General features: G+C 42.6%; 1 protein-coding gene across 1 annotated transcript in view; it reads right to left on the reverse strand.

Annotated features, from left to right (window-relative positions):
- Window positions 1-2137: 2137 nt before the first annotated feature.
- The window catches only part of tor3a (torsin family 3, member A), a 29038-nt gene continuing 12165 nt past the window's right edge, over window positions 2138-19010 (reverse strand). The window contains exons 5-6 of the mRNA XM_063064007.1: window positions 11782-11906; window positions 2138-9984 (exon numbers count right to left, since the gene is read on the reverse strand). Of these exons, the coding sequence (XP_062920077.1) occupies window positions 9737-9984; window positions 11782-11906 (373 nt within the window). The 3' untranslated portion in view covers window positions 2138-9736. The remainder of the gene's footprint in view (window positions 9985-11781; window positions 11907-19010) is intronic.

The raw sequence follows: 19010 nt of genomic DNA on the forward strand, positions 1-19010 counted from the left end.
GCACACTAATCTCCTGTGTGGGACCTTGTCAAAAGCCTTTTGAAAATCCAAATATACCACATCCACTGGTTCTCCCCTATCCACTCTACTAGTTACATCCTCAAAAAATTCTATGAGATTCGTCAGACATGATTTTCCTTTCACAAATCCATGCTGACTTTGTCCGATCATTTCACCGCTTTCCAAATGTGCTGTTATCACATCCTTGATAACTGACTCCAGCAGTTTCCCCACCACCGACGTTAGGCTAACCAGCCTATAATTCCCCGGTTTCTCTCTCCCTCCTTTTTTAAAAAGTGGGGTTACATTAGCCACCCTCCAATCCTCAGGAACTAGTCCAGAATCTAACGAGTTTTGAAAAATTATCACTAATGCATCCACTATTTCTTGGGCTACTTCCTTAAGCACTCTGGGATGCAGACCATCTGGCCCTGGGGAATTATCTGCCTTCAATCCCTTCAATTTACCTAACACCACTTCCCTACTAACATGTATTTCACTCAGTTCCTCCATCTCACTGGACCCTCTGTCCCTTACTATTTCTGGAAGATTATTTATGTCCTCCTTAGTGAAGACAGAACCAAAGTAATTATTCAATTGGTCTGCCATGTCCTTGCTCCCCATAATCAATTCACCTGTTTCTGTCTGCAGGGGACCTACATTTGTCTTTATCAGTCTTTTCCTTTTTACATATCTATAAAAGCTTTTACAGTCCGTTTTTATGTTCTCTGCCAGTTTTCTCTCATAATCTTTTTTCCCCTTCCTAATTAAGCCCTTTGTCCTCCTCTGCTGAACTCTGAATTTCTCCCAGTCCTCAGGTGAGCCACTTTCTCTGGCTAATTTGTATGCTACTTCTTTGGAATTGATACTATCCCTAATTTCTCTTGTCAGCCACGGGTGCACTACCTTCCTTGATTTATTCTTTTGCCAAACTGGGATGAACAATTGTTGTAGTTCATCCATGCAACCTTTAAATGCTTGCCATTGCATATCCACCGTCAATCCTTTAAGTGTCATTTGCCAGTCTATCTTAGCTAATTCATGTCTCATACCTTCAAAGTTACCCCTCTTTAAGTTCAGAACCTTTGTTTCTGAATTAACTATGTCACTCTCCATGTTAATGAAGAATTCCACCATATTATGGTCACTCTTACCCAAGGGGCCTCTCACGACAAGATTGCTAATTAACCCTTCCTCATTGCTCAAAACCCAGTCCAGAATAGCCTGCTCTCTAGTTGGTTCCTCGACATGTTGGTTCAAAAAACCATCCCGCATACATTCCAAGAAATCCTCTTCCTCAGCACCTTTACCAATTTGGTTCACCCAGTCTACATGTAGATTGAAGTCACCCATTATAACTGCTGTTCCTTTATTGCACACATTTCTAATTTACTGTTTAATACCATCTCCGACCTCACTACTACTGTTAGGTGGCCTGTACACAACTCCCACCAGCATCTTCTGCCCCTTAGTGTTACGCAGCTCTACCCATATCGATTCCACATCTTCCCGGCTTATGTCCTTCCTTTCTATTGCGTTAATCTCTTTTTTAACCAGCAACGCCACCCCACCTCCACTTCCTTCATGTCTATCCCTCCTGAATATTGAATATCCCTGAACGTTGAGCTCCCATCCCTGGTCACCCTGGAGCCATGTCTCTGTGATCCCAACTATATCATAATCATTAATAACAATCTGCACTTTCAATTCATCCACCTTATTGCGAATGCTCCTTGCATTGACACATAAAGCCTTCAGGCGCTCTTTTACAACTCTCTTAGCCCTTGTACAATTATGTTGAAAAGTGGCCCTTTTTAATGCTTGCCCTGGATTTGTCGGCCTGCCACTTTTACTTTTCTCCTTTGTACTTTTTGCTTCTACGCTCACTTTACACCCCTCTGTCTCTCTGCACTGGTTCCCATCCCTCTGTTGTGAACTAACCTCCTCACGCCTAGCCTCTTTAATTTGATTCCCACCCCCCAACCATTCTAGTTTAAAGTCACCTCAGTAGCCCCCGCTAATCTCCCTGAAGAAGGCACAGCAGCGGCTCGACTTCGTGACGAGTTTGAGATTTGATATGTCACCAAAGAAGCTCATAAATTTCAATTAGAGTCAGACAAACTTGGAAAGGGTGAATACAGGACTGAAGATTTTATATTTGAATGTATGCAGTATATGGAATAAAGTAAATGAACTTGTAGCACAGTTACAGATTGTTATATACGATGTTGCGGGCATCACTGAATCGTGGCTGAAGGAAGATTATAGCCTGGAGCTTAACATCCAAGGACACACATTGTATCAAAAGGACAGGCAGGCTGGCAGAGGGATGGCATGGGTCTGTTGGTAAAAAATGAAATCTTATCATTAGAAAGAGGTGACATAGGATAGAAAGGTGTTAAATCATTGCGGGTAGAGCAAAGGAACTACAAGGGCAAATACCTTGACAGAAGTTGTATAGAGAGCCCCAAACAGTAATAAAGATATGGTCTACAAATTACAATGGGAGATTGAAAATGCATGTCAAAAGAGCAATATTAAGATGGTCATGGGGATATCAATACGCAGGTAGATAGGGAAAATCAGATTGGTGTTGGATCCCAAGAGAGGGAGTTTCTAGAATACCTACTAGATGGATTTTTAGAGCAGCTCATGGTTAAGCCCACTAGGGCATCAGCTATTCTGAACTGGGTGTTGTGCAATGAATTTAAATTGATTAGAGAGCTTAAGGGAAAGGAACCCTTAGGAGTCAGTTATCATAATATGATAGAATTCACCCTGCAAGTTGAGAAAGAGAAGCTAAAGTCAGATATATAAGTGTTACAGTGGATTAAAGGGAATTACAGAGGCACAAGAAAGGAGCTGGCCAAAATTGATTAGAAAAGAACACTGGCAGGGATGACAGCAGAGTAGCAATGACTGGAATTTCTGGGAGCAAGAGGACCACAACCATGTCATGGTTTGAAGGCTTGCATGCCTCAATGACCCAGAGAGTTATGCTGGCTGGCATTAGGGCTTTATGCTGTGGCTCTTGATAAGGTCACCCATGCCAAACAGTCAAAGGGTAGAGGCCAGACCAAGAGTGGTCCACTGATCCTCCAGGCTCGGGGGTTCAGCTCAGGGCTAACAACCCTGACTGGTCAAACAAAACTGTTATGGATACAGCAATGAAGAATCAGTATCAACAGTATGCAACAGTATCCCGGAGTCTCCACCTGGGGCTTGAATGACTGACATTAAACTGAGCGGAAGCTACTGACACAAAGAAGGAAGCTGTGAACACCACTGGAGATAGGGGACCTTCATTGCTGCCCTAAATGCCAGCAGTGTAACAAGAAAGAGAAAGAAGTATCCTAAAGACAGGGTGACACAATTGTGACTGACAAGAGAAGTCAAAGCCAACATAAAAGCCAAAGAGAGGGCATATAATAGAGCAAAAATCAGTGGGAAATTAGAAGACTGGGAAGCTTTTAAAAAGTAACAGAAGGCAACTAAATAAGACAAAAATAAGGAAAAGATTGATTACGGAGTTAAGCTAGCCAATAATATTCGAGAGAATACTTTATACTTTATTGTCGCCAAACAATTGGTACTAGAACGTACAATCATCACAGCGATATTTGATTCTGCGCTTCACACTCCCTGGATTACAAATATTAAATACTAAAAATATTAAAAATAATTAAAACTAGTAAATATTAAAAATTTAAATTATAAATCATAAATAGAGAATAGAAAAATGGGAAGTAAGGAAATGCAAAAAAACCGAGAGGCAGGTCCGAATATTTGGAGGGTACGGCCCAGATCCGGGTCAGGATCCGTTCAGCAGTCTTATCACAGTTGGAAAGAAGCTGTTCCCAAATCTGGCCGTACGAGTCTGCAAGCTCCTGAGCCTTCTCCCGGAGGGAAGAGGGATGAAAAGTGTGTTGACTGGGTGGGTCATGTCTTTGATTATCCTGGCAGCACTGCTCCGACAGCGTGCAGTGTAAAGTGAGTCCACGGACGGAAGATTGGTTTGTGTGATGTGCTACGCCATGTTCACGATCTTCTGCAGCTTCTTTCAGTCTTGGACAGGACAACTTCCATACCAAGTTGTGATGCACCCTAGAAGAATGCTTTCTATGGTGCATCTATAAAAATTAGTGAGGGTTTTAGGGGACAGGCCAAATTTCTTTAGTTTTCTCAGGAAGTAAAGGTACTGGTGGGCCTTCTTGGCAGTGAACTCTGCTTGGTTGGACCAAGTCAGGTCATTTGTGATATTGACCCTGAGGAACTTAAAGCTTTTGACCTGTTCCACTTGTGCACCACCGATGTAAATTGGGTCGTGCGGTTTGCTACTCCTTCTGAAGTCAACAACCAATTCCTTCATCCTACTGACGTTGAGGGATAGGTTATTGTCTTCACACCATGCCACCAGGTTCTTAATTTCCTCTCTGTACTCAAACTCATCATTACCCGAGATACGGCCTACAATTGTTGTGTCATCAGCAAACTTATATATTGAGTTTGATGGAAACTTGGCTACACAATCATGGGTGTACAGTGAGTACAGCAGGGGGCTGAGTACACAGCCTTGTGGGGCACCGGTGCTCAGAGTGATTGTAAAGGAGAGCTTGTCCCCTATTTTTACAGCCTGGGTCCTGTCTGTGAGGAAGCTGAAGATCCAGCTGCAGATCTGTGTGCTAAGGCCCAGGTTCCGGAGCTTAGGAATCAGTTTATTTGGAAAAATGGTATTAAAGGCAGAGCTGTAGTCAATGAAAAGGAGCCTTATATATGCATCTTTATTCTCCAGGTGTTCTAAGGAGGAATGTAGGGCCAGAGAGATGGCATCTGCCGTTGACCTTTTGCTCCAGTAGGCGAATTGCAAAGCGTCGAGGTTGACCGGTCGGCTGTGGTTGATGTGTGCCATAACCAATCTCTCGAAGCACTTCATAGCAATTGATGTCAGAGCCACAGGTTGATAGTCATTCAGAAACAAAAAGTTCCCTCAGCAATATAGAGTGTAAAAGAGAAGTGAGAGTAGATATTGGACTTCTGGAGAATGATGCTGGAGAGGTAGTAATGGGGGACAAGGAAATGGCGGACAAACTGAGAACATATTTTGCATCAGTCTTCACTGTGGAAGATACTAGCAGGGTGGTGGAAGTTTGGGAGTGCCAGGTGGCAGAAGTGTGTGGTTGCCATTGCTAGGGTGAAAGTTCTTATGAAACTGAAAGGTCTAGAGTCATCTGGACCAGTTGGTATACACCCCCAGGGTTCTGAAAGAGATGGCTGAAGAGATTGTCGATGTATTAGTAATGATCTTTCAAAAATCAATAGACTCTGGCACGGTTCCGGAGGACTGAAAAATTGCAAATGTCACTCTGTTAGTCAAGAAAGGAGAGAGACAGGAGAAAGGAAATTATTGGCCAGTTAGTCTGACCTCTGTGGTTGGGAAGATGTTGGAGTCGATTGTTAAGGATGCAGTTTCGCGGTACTTGGAGGCATATGATAATGGTTTGCTTAAGGGAAAATCTTGCCTGACAAATCTGTTGGAATTCATTGAAGAAATAACAAGCAGGGTAGACAAAGGAGAACTGGCGGAAGTTATGTACTTGGATTTTCAGAAGGCCTTTGACAAGGTGCCACACATGAGGTTGCTTAACAAGTTAAGAGCTCATGGTATTACAGGGAAGATCCCAGCATGGATAGAGCATTGGCTGATTGGTAGGAGGCAAAGAGTGGGAACAGAGCCTCTTCTGGTCGGCTTCCGGTGACTAGTGGGTTCCACAGGGGTCTGCGTTAGGATCACTTCTTCTGACGTTATATGTCAATGATTTGGATGACAGAATTGACGTTTGTGGATGATACGGAAATAGGTGGGGGGCAAGTAGTTTTTATTTTTAAATTTAATTTATTTTAATTTAATTTTATTGAGATACAATGTGGAATAGGCCGTTCGAGCCGCACTGCCCAGCAATCCCCCAATTTAATCTGAGTCTAATCACAGGACAATTTACAATGACCAAGTAACATAGTAACCGGTACGTCTTTGGACTGTGGGAGGAAATTGAAACAGATGGTGGAAACCCACATGGGCACAGGGAGAACGTACAAACTCCTTACAGGCAGCATCAAGAATTGAACCCTGATTGCCTGTACTTAAAGCGATGTGCCAACCGTTATGCTGCTGTGCTACCCCAGTGAGGAAGTAGAGAGGCTACACAGGGATTTAGACAGATTAGGCAAATGTTCAAGGAAGTGGCAGATGGAATACAGTGTCAGGAAATGTATTGCGTGCACTTTGGGTGGAAGAAATAAAAGTGTAGATTATTTTGAAAATGGAGAGAAAATTCAAAAATCTGAGGAGTAAAGGGACTTGGGAGTTCTCATGCAGGATTGTTTAAAGGTTAATTTGCAGGTTGAGTCAGCGGTGCAGAAGGGAAATGCGATGTTAGCATTCATTTCAAGAAGACTAGAATATAAAAGCAAGGATGTAATGTTGAGGCTTTATAAAGCACTGGTGAGGCCTCACTTGGAGCATTGTGAGCAGTTTTAGGCCCCTTACCTAAGACAGGATGTGCTGACTTTGGAGAGGGTTCAAAGAAAATTCATGAAAATGATTCCGGAATCCAAAGGCTTGTCCTGTGAGGAGCATTTGATGGCTCTAGGCCAGTTCTCCCCAGAGTTCAAAGAGTAACGGGGTGACCTCATTAAAACCTATCGATGGTGAAAGGTCTTGATAGAGTGGATGTGGAGAGGATGCTTCCTATGATGGGAGAATCTAAGACCAGAGGGGACAGCCTCAGAATAGAGAGATGTCCTTTAGAATGGAGATGTGGAGGAATATTTTTAACCGGAGTGTGGTGAATCTGTGGAATTTGTTGCACAGGATGGTATGAAGGCCAAGTCATTCGTAAGGCAGAGGTTGATAGGTTCTTGATTAGTCAGGGCATGAAGGGATATGGGGAAAATAAAGAGATTGGGGCTGAGAGAGAAAGTGGATCAGCAGTGGTGAAATGGCAGAGCAGACTCAAAGGGCCAAATGGCCTAATTCTGCTCCTATATCTTATGGTTTTATGGTCTCATAGAAATACAATGGAAACTATTATGACTGGTTGCATCACAGCCTGGGATGGAGATTCCAGTGCAGGATTGTAAGAGGCTGCAGAGGGTTATAGACTTTGCCATCTCAAGCACAAGCACAACCCTCCCCATCATCAAGAACATCGAGTGGCAGTGCCTCTAGAAGGGGACACTCATTATTAAGTACCCTTATGAGCTGGGATATGCCGCCTTCTCATTACTAACATTTGAGGGGGGGGGTGAGGGAGGTATAGGAGCCTGAAGACTCGCATTCAATTATTTAGAAACAGCTTATTTCCCTCTGCCATCATATTTCTGAAAGGTCCAAGAACACTAAAACATTATTCCTTTTTTTTGCAGTATTTATTTATTTTTGGTAATTTGTTTTTCTTTTGTATCTTGCACTGTACTGCTGTTCCAAAACAACAAACTTCACATCATATATCAGATAGAATAAATCTGAGTCTGAAGTTAAAAGGCATGGAATCAGTAAGAATATGTTTTAGGAGCAGGGACCAGATATTTCAATAATCTTGAAATTAAGCTGGACTAGGCTGATGGACATCGAACCCGATCTTATCATACCTCTCCTTGGAAAACCCATGCTTTTAGCAGACATCCCACCTCTCTCGAAAATTCTGGGGGTCTCACCCACATATTGATAGCGGCTCCCTAACGCCCGTAAATTATATACAATATCCCGGAAATTGATTTTGTGTGTGTGTGTGTGTGTGTGTGAAAGAGAGAGAGAGGAGAGAGAAAGAGAGAGAGAGATATTAGTGTCCTGCAGTGCCATGGCAGAGTGTTCCAAAAAAAGAAAATATAAAACGTACTTCACCCCAGACTACACTAAAGTGTACCCCTGCTTAATAGTTGTCAAAAAATAATGACAGTGTTGCTCGTTGCACTGTTTGCAACAGTGACTTTTCTATTGCCCATGGTGGATTAAGTCTGTAAAAGACATGTTGAGGTGAGATTAACAGGTGTCATTCATTCATTAGCATAGCTAACGTTATTTAAACTAGCTGGCTAGCTGCTAAGGAGCTACTCTGTTGATGTCCTACGTGATGAGACCAAACTCCCTGTAGACTTGCTTAAAGTTGTAATACAATTAAAAAAAGACTCCATGATAATATAATATAATTGTGAATCTTGTGAATCTGATGTCTTGCAAGATTAACAAATTCATTGACACAGACTGCTATGAGGTTAAAACTTCCGGCAAAATGCTCAAATCTGCCAAGCAAACCACATCACAGTACAAGGAAAGTTTGCAAAAGAAGTAGAAAAGTTATTTGCATTAGCATTGAGACTGCCAACAAAATACTCAACAAGGAATACATATATATTCCTTGTTGAGTATTTTGTATGTATATATGTGTATATATATGTAAATAGTTTCAATATGTGATGAAATTAATTGTTGTGTTCTTTCATAATCAAATGTCCTGTATACATACACCCTTGGAGGTCGACCGGGGGTGGGGGTGGGGGATATGGAGTTGTGGGGGGTGGAGGTGGTGGTGCTACCTCCCTGAAATGACTTTTTGCAGGGTGGGATGTCTGCTTTAGTATATTTTTCCCTCAAGAGATACTACACAGATGAGAAACAAGAACAAAGGATAGGTCCAAGAGGAAAGGGGACAGCTGTGGGAGATGTTCTGGACAAAAACACATGAGAGCTGCACCAATATATGATGAACAATTGAGGAAACTAAACATTTATCAATTGTTGCCAAAAGGTTCGGAAGGGTAAGGATCAATGCTGCAGTTGTAAATTTGATTTACAATCTGATTTGTAAATTTTAGTTTAATGTACAGAAATGTCTAAATTTGACATTTAATTAAAAGACATTTGGAATCCAGTGTCATATGCAACAAATCCAGTATATTGCATTGATCACTCTTGCCAGTGTTTTACATTGCAGCCTATAAAATATAGTTTAGAAATTAATATTTTATCATTTGTAATCCGCTGTTACAAGCAGGACATGGCCAACAATTCCAAAGGGAAAGGTTGGTAACTCTATCAAGAGAAGGAAGTGGTGAAGGACAAATGCAAGGCTGCTAGAGGAACTCAGTGGAGTTGAGCAGCATCTATGAGTGGGACTGGGGCAGGGGAAGGAGCTATTGATGTTTTGGGTCAAACAAATCCTCAAGCAGCTTGTCTGTTGCTCCAGATTCTGGTATCTGCAGACACTTGCATCTTCTCTGTATCTTGCCATGCCAGGTAACCTCACCTCCATTTAGAGAAGTTAGCCCAGGGCTGTAAATCGGTCTCGCAGCGGGTCAGTGTTAGATCTAAATGGTTGAAGAGCCGCTGGTGAAGAGCAAAATTAATAAAATGGAGAAGTTCCATCATTGGCACAATCCTCAACTTCATGATTTATACAACCTAGGTTTGCACATCAGTGGATCCACAACACCCAGTACCAGTCAAGTACAGATTACTGCAATGGTCAAGGATGCAGGCAAGTTTCACAAGAAAGCCAGGAAACTGGATGGCAGTTTTGCTTCTTAATTTCTTAAAGGTTACCTTTCTTCCCTGTTGCTTGGGTCAGATTTCCATCTCTCAGGTGCTAGAAGGCAACAGCTACTGTGCAATGAGGAAGTGACGTGGTCTCGAGGGGAACAATGTGTCGCAACAAGTGGTTTCCTGAACTCTTCTGCTTCAGGGCAGAAAGAGATTGACCCGCTGCGAGACCGACTTACACCCTTGGGCTGAGAACAGGTTTTCCTCCTTTGGAAAATACAGCATCCCCTTTGCCACTTCATCCAGGATATCTACGTTGTACTTGATTCCTCTGGAATGAAGAGCATCACGTACACATAATTTAACATGCTTGTACTCCAGAGGTAAGAAGGGAATGAAGAAGTCGACAAGATTCTCAGCCACAAGGCCACTATGTGCAAAGCCACCTAAAAATGAACACAAGAAGTATGAATTCTTTATTTCTACCATTGCATATGCCATTAGCAACATGTTTGAATGCTACTGTTTCATCCATGGAATGAAGAATTTCAAAAACACTGGCTCATTAGACCAGTTCCACCATTAACATTCATGACTGCAGTTATGATGCTGATCTTCCCTGATAGTGGGAAGATGCTTAAAAGTCATTTGCATGATTGTTGTTGGCATTTATTGTCTTAAGCATAATTAGAACATAGAACATAGAATAGTACAGCACAGTACAGGCCCTTCGGCCCACAATGTTGTGCCGACCCTCAAACCCTGCCTCCCATATAAGCCCCCACCTTAAGTTCCTCCATATACTTGTCTAGTAGTCTCTTAAACTTCACTAGTGTATCTGCCTCCACCACTGACTCAGGCAGTGCATTCCACGCACCAACCACTCTCTGAGTAAAAAACCTTCCTCTAATATCCCCCTTGAACTTCCCACCCCTTACCTTAAAGCCATATCCTCTTGTATTGAGCAGTGGTGCCCTGGGGAAGAGGCGCTGGCTATCCATTCTATCTATTCCTCTTATTATCTTGTACACCTCTATCATGTCTCCTCTCATCCTCCTTCTCTCCAAAGAGTAAAGCCCTAGCTCCCTTAATCTCTGATCATAATGCATACTTTCTAAACCAGGCAGCATCCTGGTAAATCTCCTCTGTACCCTTTCCAATGCTTCCACATCCTTCCTATAGTGAGGTGACCAGAACTGGACACAATACTCCAAGTGTGACCTAACCAGAGTTTTATAGAGCTGCATCATTACCTCGCAACTCTTAAACTCTATCCCTCGACTTATGAAAGCTAACACCCCATAAGCTTTCTTAACTACCCTATCCACCTGTGAGGCAACTTTCAGGGATCTGTGGACAGGTACCCCGAGATCCCTCTGCTCCTCCACACTACCAAGTATCCTGCCATTTACTTTGTACTCTTAAATTATGGTATTGTTGCTGATGAGTAGTTAGTGTTTGTATTTATTGCTACTCTTAAGTTGACTGTGGAGGCATCAAACAAAACTACTTTTGTTGTCTAAAATATGCCCTCGTGGTCTTTTCCATCTCTTCACCAGATTTCCATCTTAAATGCTTTCTTGTTCATTACACCTTCCATTATTCCATTTCATGGTTTTTCTTAGCTATCCCATTGTCCTTTTATTTATCCCACATCTTCCCAACACGGGATATATGCCTTCTTTAGCTAGGCCATGGAACACAAGAGCAGGGAGGTTCTGGTGCAATATATAGAATGTTAGTTAAGCCACTGTTGTCTGCAGTTCTGGGCCATAAAAATATAATTACACTGGAGAGATTTGCCAAGATGTTGCTTCAGATGAATTACATCAAGAGACTTGATAGGCTTTCAGTGGAGTTGGAAAGGGAAGGGGAATCTGACTGAAGAGTACAAATTTATAAGGAGTGTCGGTACAGCAGATGGTGAGAAACTCTTCCCCTGTGGCAGAGGCGTCTACAATCAGAAGGCAAAGGTTTTGGGTGGGAGACTGAGAGAGGATTTGAATATTTTTCTACCCAGAGGATGCACTGTCCGAAGTGATGGTAGAGGCAGAGTCTCCCATAGCATTTAAGTCTTATTTAGAGGAACTCTAGAAATACTATAGCACAGAAAACTGAGAGGTTCATGCTAGCCATCTGTTACTTGGAAAGTGCAAGTAAAATAGATGGGCAGTTGTTGATTAGCATAATACAGTGGTCTGAAAGGACCCCATTCCTAACTCTGTGCTTTTAATATGCATTACCTTTTGATGTTGCAACCTCTTTTCGGATCTGATATTCCAAGTCTTCCATAGTAATCTCCTCTCGATCTCGTCCTGCTCGCCAGTTTTCTAATACCACCCTGCTTATAGACCTTCCTCCGATATTACTAGAGTGAAGAAATGTTTGTAGGGAATTAATATTGGATAGAAATAAACAGAAAGTTGGAATCAGGATTTCACCTTGCTTGTACATTAATTCAGCAATAAGATACTAGCCCAGCAGAAATATGGAGTCCAATCCAAAATTTTATGGAAGTTCTTCATATTTTGATTTTATTTATAATTGGTTTGACATTAAATATTCAATAAATGGGAAAAGGCAAAAATGTTCAAGAAAGTTTCAAGCCATTTGGAACATTTAATTTGACCATCTTTATGTCAGTTATAAATTAGCTTCAATTTCATGATAGTATTCACTGCTGGGTTTTGCATTTGCAGCCATGGTAGATAATAACTTTCAGAAAATGAACAGTTAGAATAAAATCAGCACTTCCCTTCAAGTTCAACATCACAAACAGCACCCCACTAAATGTTCACAAATTCAAATATCTTGAATAATCTATTCCTCAAAAGTAGAGGATCGTAAAGATTCACAATGATAGTGCAGGGATTTCTCCAGCTCTGAGGCAAATATTTTCTCCCTGAAACCTTCAATCCACTTTTTACCCTGACACCGGTATCCAAAGGCTCTGGCCAGGATTTATGGGATTAATTACTGTAATGACTTTCAGATCCTCTGGTTTATAGGTTGGTGTACGTGCTTGTGGAATGCTCGTTCGACATAGCAAGAACAATGTATCACTTCACACTGCTCAGAGTCCAACCTGTGTCAATAAATGGCCAAAAGTTTCCACTTGTGTCTGACTATTATATTGATTTCAACTCTGCAGACTTACATTTAAAAGTCAGTAACCCATCACTTCAGTTTATGAATTGTAAACTTTACTGTATTCTAAACTCATGTACTTGAGCAATGTCTGGATAGAAAATTCACCCAGATCTTCTGTTCCAAAACAAGACATTTTTTTTCTGACAAGGCAAACTCAGTTGCCTGGCAAGCTGCCTTTAGGACCCCTGTGCAGTTGCACAATGTGATGTGGTAAGAGCTGAAGTTATTTTTCTTTACCACTAAGTGCTCTGGCAGACAAGTATAAAATCCAGTCTAGGCAGCAGTAGCTGATTTCTCCAAATACATTTGCTGGAGTTCTACTTTGATCCGGCAGTCAAAATAGATCCCAGATTCTGATTCCAATGTGCGGGGACCTCCAAGACCGTCTTCTCCCTCCAGTTCCCTACCACAGCCCCATTCTTTACCACTGCAAAGCAGTTGGTCATTTTCCTCGAAGCTTCATCTATATCTGTGTTCTGACCCTTTGTGCTTTTCTGAGATGCTTTCTAAGATTCCTTCCAGGATTCATTTGACCATGTCACTGAACGTTGACAAAGTGTAGAAACCCCAGAACGAAAGCAGAAAGCCATTTTCACTTTTACCAGGATTTATACAGCTTTCCCACCAAAGCTATGGTAGATGGCTGGCCAAACCAACGTTTGCTGTCAATATTCACAAGTGTGCCGTTACCTTCTATGTGTATGCTAACACTATCATGTGTTAATGGTATTCCAATATCACTCGGCCGTGACAATTACTTTGTTGCCTGACCACCTTTGCGTCTTTATAAATGATAACCTCAACTATTCTTGGTTCAGCTTCAACATGACAAAGACATTCCTCTTTGGTTTGTATCTGTAGCTCATGACTCAATGGCCATTTAGAACATAAGAACATAAGAAATAGGAGCGGGAGTAGGCCATCTGGCCCGTTGAGCCCACTCTGCCTTTCAATAAGATCATGGCTGATCTGGTCATGGACATCTCCACCTACCTGCCTTTTCCCCATAACCCTTAATTCCACTACTATGCAAAAGTCTATCCAACCTTGCCTTAAATATGCAAACACGAGGAAATCTGCAGATGCTGGAAATTCAAGCAACACACACAAAAAATGCTGGTGAACGCAGCAGACCAGGCAGCGTCTTTAGGAAGAGGTACAGTCAACGTTTTGGTCTATAGGAAGAGGCTGTACCTCGACTGTACCTCTTCCTATAGGTGCTGCCTGGCCTGCTGCGTTCAGCATTTTTTGATGTGTTGTCTTAAATATATTTACTGAGGTAGCCTTCACTGCTTCATTGGGCAGAGAATTCCACAGATTCACCACTTTCCAGGACGAGCAATTCCTCCTCATCTCTATCATAAATCTACTCCCCGGAATCTTGAGGCTATGTCCCCTAGTTCTAGTATCACCTACCAGTGGAAACAACTTTCCTGCCTCTACCTTATCTATCCCTTTCATAGTTTAATTTATTTTTATAAGATCTCCTCTCATTCTTCTGAATTCCAGTAAGTACAGTCGCAGGTAACTCAAACTCTCCTTGTAGTCTAACCCCCTCATCTCTGGAATCAACCTGGTGAAACTCCTCTGTATTGCTTCCAAAGCTAGTATAGCCCTCCTCAAGTAAGGAGATCAGAACTGCACGCAGTACTCCAGGTGAGGCCTGTGCAGTTGCAGAATAACCTCCCTGCTCTTGAGTTCAGTTCCTCTATCAGTGAAGGTCAACATTCCATTTGTCTTCTTGATAGCCTGCTGCACCTGCCAACCAACTTTTTGTGATTCATGCACAAGCATTTGCTTTCCAGTATGCTAAGCACTGATCTTGGCTTTACACCTCCAGTGCAATAATGCCTTCTGCCCCTACTTTGATGCTATCCTTCCTTTCTTAACTTTTCCAACCTCAGAAACTCCCGTTCATTAACTTAATCTCTATCTTAGCTGTTTGTCTCACGATCCTAACCTCATCGCTTGCCTGAACTCATCAGCTCCTACATTGCTGTCCTTTGTTTTGATGACTCTCTTGACAGCCTTAAGTACTGCACAAAGACTGAAGTTGTCCAACTCATTTGTACTCTGCACCTCCCTCCGAGCTCCTGGGTTAATGGCTGAATATTTGTCCTATGTTCCTTGCCTGTATTCCTAACCTGCCTATCTTGTCACTAGGGAATTTATCCCTTTGGCTGCATTTTCATACACTAATTCCCTGGGAGCTGCAGGCTTGTTTTCTTCCTTTCCCACTATGTTCTGATGGGTTGTGTGCAACAGTTTGCACAGTTTGGATATTCAGTCAAATTCCTCACTCTTTAATTTCCCTACAGAAGTCATTGAATTTCTCCTTGCTGCCTCGGCTGAGATCTTCTTTAGTTAGTCGGGAGGAGTTTACGTTATAGTTGGGTAGGTCAAAGCAAAAGCTAATAGATGTGCAATTACTTCAGACGTGACATTCTACTGGAAGTCCCTAGAGAGGATGGGTCATAACTCAGGTTATCTGGGGAAAACCCACAATCAGTACAATGACATTGATCGGTGTAGTTCCACATCTACAAATTTTTAAATAACGCTGTGACATTGAAACTTTACTATTTGATCTTTGTGCAACATTTACCAATCGTGAGTTTGATTTGAGTTGGCAGTTACCACCTGTCAGGCTGATAGCTATTCAGAGATATTGATTTGTGCAATTTTGAGTTCATTTGGTTTGATTCTGTTTACTGTAAAAAGTATGAAATGGGGAATTGGCCAACGTGACTAAATAACACTGTAGCTGAAAGCACACAGCCTCAGCCCTTTCCCTAAATCCAACAGAACAAGGAATATAGTCATTCAGTTACAGTATAGCACGTTAAACATGTAGACACTCAGAGTCACAGAGCTACAGTGTGTTCATCTGCTTAAAAGCTACCTGGAATTATCTTGCAACCAGCTCAGATTATATTAATCTTAACACATAGCACACCTGTGGCCATTCCCCTCAAAAATAAGTAAACCGCTTTGGATACTTTTTTGGGGAATGACCTCCTGGGGGAATGCCATGGTGACAGGGTTACAGGCACCGAGCATGGGTCCGTGGTGCAGAAGCGAAAGAGAGAGAAGGGAGAGGTAGTGATAGGGGACTCAGTAGTCAGGGGAACAACAGGAGATTCTGTGGACGTGAATGGGACACCCGGATGTTATGTTGCCTCCCAGGTGCTAGGGTCAAGGATGTCTCAAATCGGGTCCACAACATTTTGGAGGGAGAGGGAGAGCAGTCAGATGTTTTGGTACATATCGGTACCAATGACATAGGAAGGAAAAGCAAAGAGGTCCTGAAAAGAGAATTTAGAGAGCTAGGCAGAAAACTGAGAGGCAGGAGCTCCAGGGTAGTGATTTCCGGATTGCTGCCTGTGCCATGCACCAGTGAGCATAGAAACTGGATGATTTGGCAGACAAATGTGTGGCTGAGAAACTGGTGCAAGGGACAGGGCTTCTGATTCTTGGATCATTGGGATTTCTTCTGGGGGAGGTTTGACCTGTTAAAAAGTGATGGGTTGCACCTGAATGTGAGGGGGAACAATATTCTTGCAGACAGGTTTGTCAGACCTGTTGGGGAGGGTTTAAACTAATTTGGCAGGGGTGGAAACCGGAGTGAAGGGGCTCAGGATAGGACAGATGGTAAAGAAGTAAAGATAGCAAATACAACTCAAGGTGTTGTATCTCAATGTGCGTAGTATAAGAAATAAGGTGGATGATCTTGTTGCACTACAAATCGTCAGGTATGATGTTGTGGCCATCACTGAATCATGGCTGAAGGATGGTTGTAGTTGGGAGCTGAATGTCCAAGGTTACAAGTTGTATTGGAGGGATAGGAAGGTAGGCAGAGGGGGAGACATAGTAAAGAATGGCATCAAATCAGACATTGGATCAGAAGATATTGATCCCTTGTGGCTTGAGTTAAGAAACTGCAAGGGTGAAAGGACATTGATGGCAACTATATACAGGCCTCCCAACAGTGGCTGGGAGGTGGACCACAGATTACAACAGGAAATAGAAAAGGCGAGTCAAAAGGGCAATGTTATGATAGTCACGGGAGATTTTAACATGCAGGTCGATTGGGAAAATTAGGTTAGTAATAGATCTCAAGGGTGAGTTTGTTGAATGCCTAAGACATGGCTTTTTGGAGCAGTTTGTCGCTGAGCCTGCTAGGGATCAGCTATCCTGGAATGGGTGTTATGTAATGAACCAGAGGGGATTAGGGAACTTTAGGGAACCCTTAGCAACCAGTGATCACAATATGATTGAGTTCAACTTGAAATTTAATAGGGCGAAAGTAAAATCTGATGTAGCACTATTTCAGTGGAGTAAGGGAAATTACAGTGGTATGAGAGAAGAGTTGGCCAAAGTAAATTGGAAGGAACTGCTGGCAGGGATGTCAGCAGAGCAGCAATGGCATGTGTTTCTGGAAAAAATGAGGAAGATGCAGGACATGTGTATTCCAAAAATGAAGAAATACTCAAATGGCAAAATAGTACAACCATGACTGACAAAGGATGTCAAAGTCAGCATGGTTTCCTTAAGGGAAAATCCTGCCTGATTAATCTGTTGGAATTCTTTGAGGAGATTACAAGTAGGGTAGATAAAGGGGATGCAGTGGATGCTGTATATTTGGACTTGCAGAAGGCCTTTGACAAGGTGCCACACATGAGGCTGCTTACCAAGTTAGGAGCCCGTGGTATTACAGGAAACTTACTAAGATGGTTAGAGCATTGGCTGATCGGAAGAAGGCAGCAAGTGGGAATAAGATGATCCTTGTCTGGTTGGCTGCCCGTGACTGGTGGTGTTCCGCAGGGGTTGGTGTTGGGACCACTTCTTTTTAGGCTGTGTATAAATGATTTAGATGATGGAATAGATGGCTTTGTTGCCAAGTTTGAAGATGATACAAAGATTGGTGGAGGGGCAGGTAGTGTTGAGGAAACAGGTAGGGTGCAGAAGGACTTAGATAGATTAGGAGAATGGGCAAGGAAGTGGCAAACGAAGTACAATGTTGGAAAATGCACGGTCATGCACTTTGGTACCGGAAATAATAATAGTACAGACTATTTTCTAAACAGGGAGAGAATCCAATAATCTGAGAAGCAAAGGGACTTGGGAGTCCTTATGCAGAACACTCTGAAGGTTAACCTACAGGTTGAGTCGGTGGTGAGGAAAGCAAATACAATATTAGCATTCATTTCAAGAGGTCTAGAGTATAAGAGTACGCACAGCCTCAGGATAGAGGGGCGTCCATTCAAAAAAAAAGCAGGGAAATTTCTTTAGCCAGAGGGTGGTGAATTTGTGGAAATTTGTTGCCACTTGCAGTTGTGGAGGCCAGGTCATTGGATGGGGTAGAGTTTGTTAAGTGTGTCCAGGACGGATTCCTGTCACAGTATGTGGACAGGCCGACTAAGGGGAATGCAATACTAGATCTAGTACTAGGTAATGAACCGGGTCATCAGGTCTCAGATCTCTCTGTGGGTGAGCATCTGGGGGACAGTGACAACTGCTCCCTGGCCTTTAGCATTATCATGGAAAAGGATAGAATCAGAGAGGGCAGGAAAATTTTTAATGGGGAAGGGCAAATTATGAGGCTACAAGGCTAGAATTTGCGGGTGTGAAATTGGGATCATGTTTTTGCAGGGAAATGTACTATGGACATGTGGTCGATGTTTAGAGATCTCTTGCAGGATGTTAGGGATAAATTTGTCCCGGTGAGGAAGATAAAGAATGGTAGGGTGAAGGAACCATGGGTGACAAGTGAGGTGGAAAATCTAGTCAGGTGGAAGAAGGCAGCATACATGAGGTTTAGGAAGCAAGGATCAGATGGGTCTATTGAGGAATATAGGGAAGCAAGAAAGGAGCTTAAGAAGGGGCTGAGAAGAGCAAGAAGGGGGCATGAGAAGGCCTTGGTGAGTAGGGTAAAGGAAAACCCCAAGGCATTCTTCAATTATGTGAAGAAAAAAGGATGACAGGAGTGAAGGTAGGACCGATTAGAGATAAAGGTGGGAAGATGTGCCTGGTGGCTGTGGAAGTGAGCGAGGTCCTCAATGAATACTTCTCTTCGGTATTCACCAATGAGAGGGAACTTGATGATGGTGAGGACAATATGAGTGAGGTTGATGTTCTGGAGCATGTTGATATTAAGGGAGAGGAGGTGTTGGAGTTGTTAAAATACATTAGGACAGATAAGTCCTTGGGGCCTGATGGAATATTCCCCAGGCTGCTCCACAAGGCGAGGAAAGAGATTGCTGAGCCTCTGGCTAGGATCTTTATGTCCTCGTTGTCCATGGGAATGGTACTGGAGGATTGG

This window comes from Mobula hypostoma, chromosome 12 (assembly GCF_963921235.1).
Source record: "Mobula hypostoma chromosome 12, sMobHyp1.1, whole genome shotgun sequence".
NCBI lineage: Eukaryota > Metazoa > Chordata > Chondrichthyes > Myliobatiformes > Myliobatidae > Mobula > Mobula hypostoma.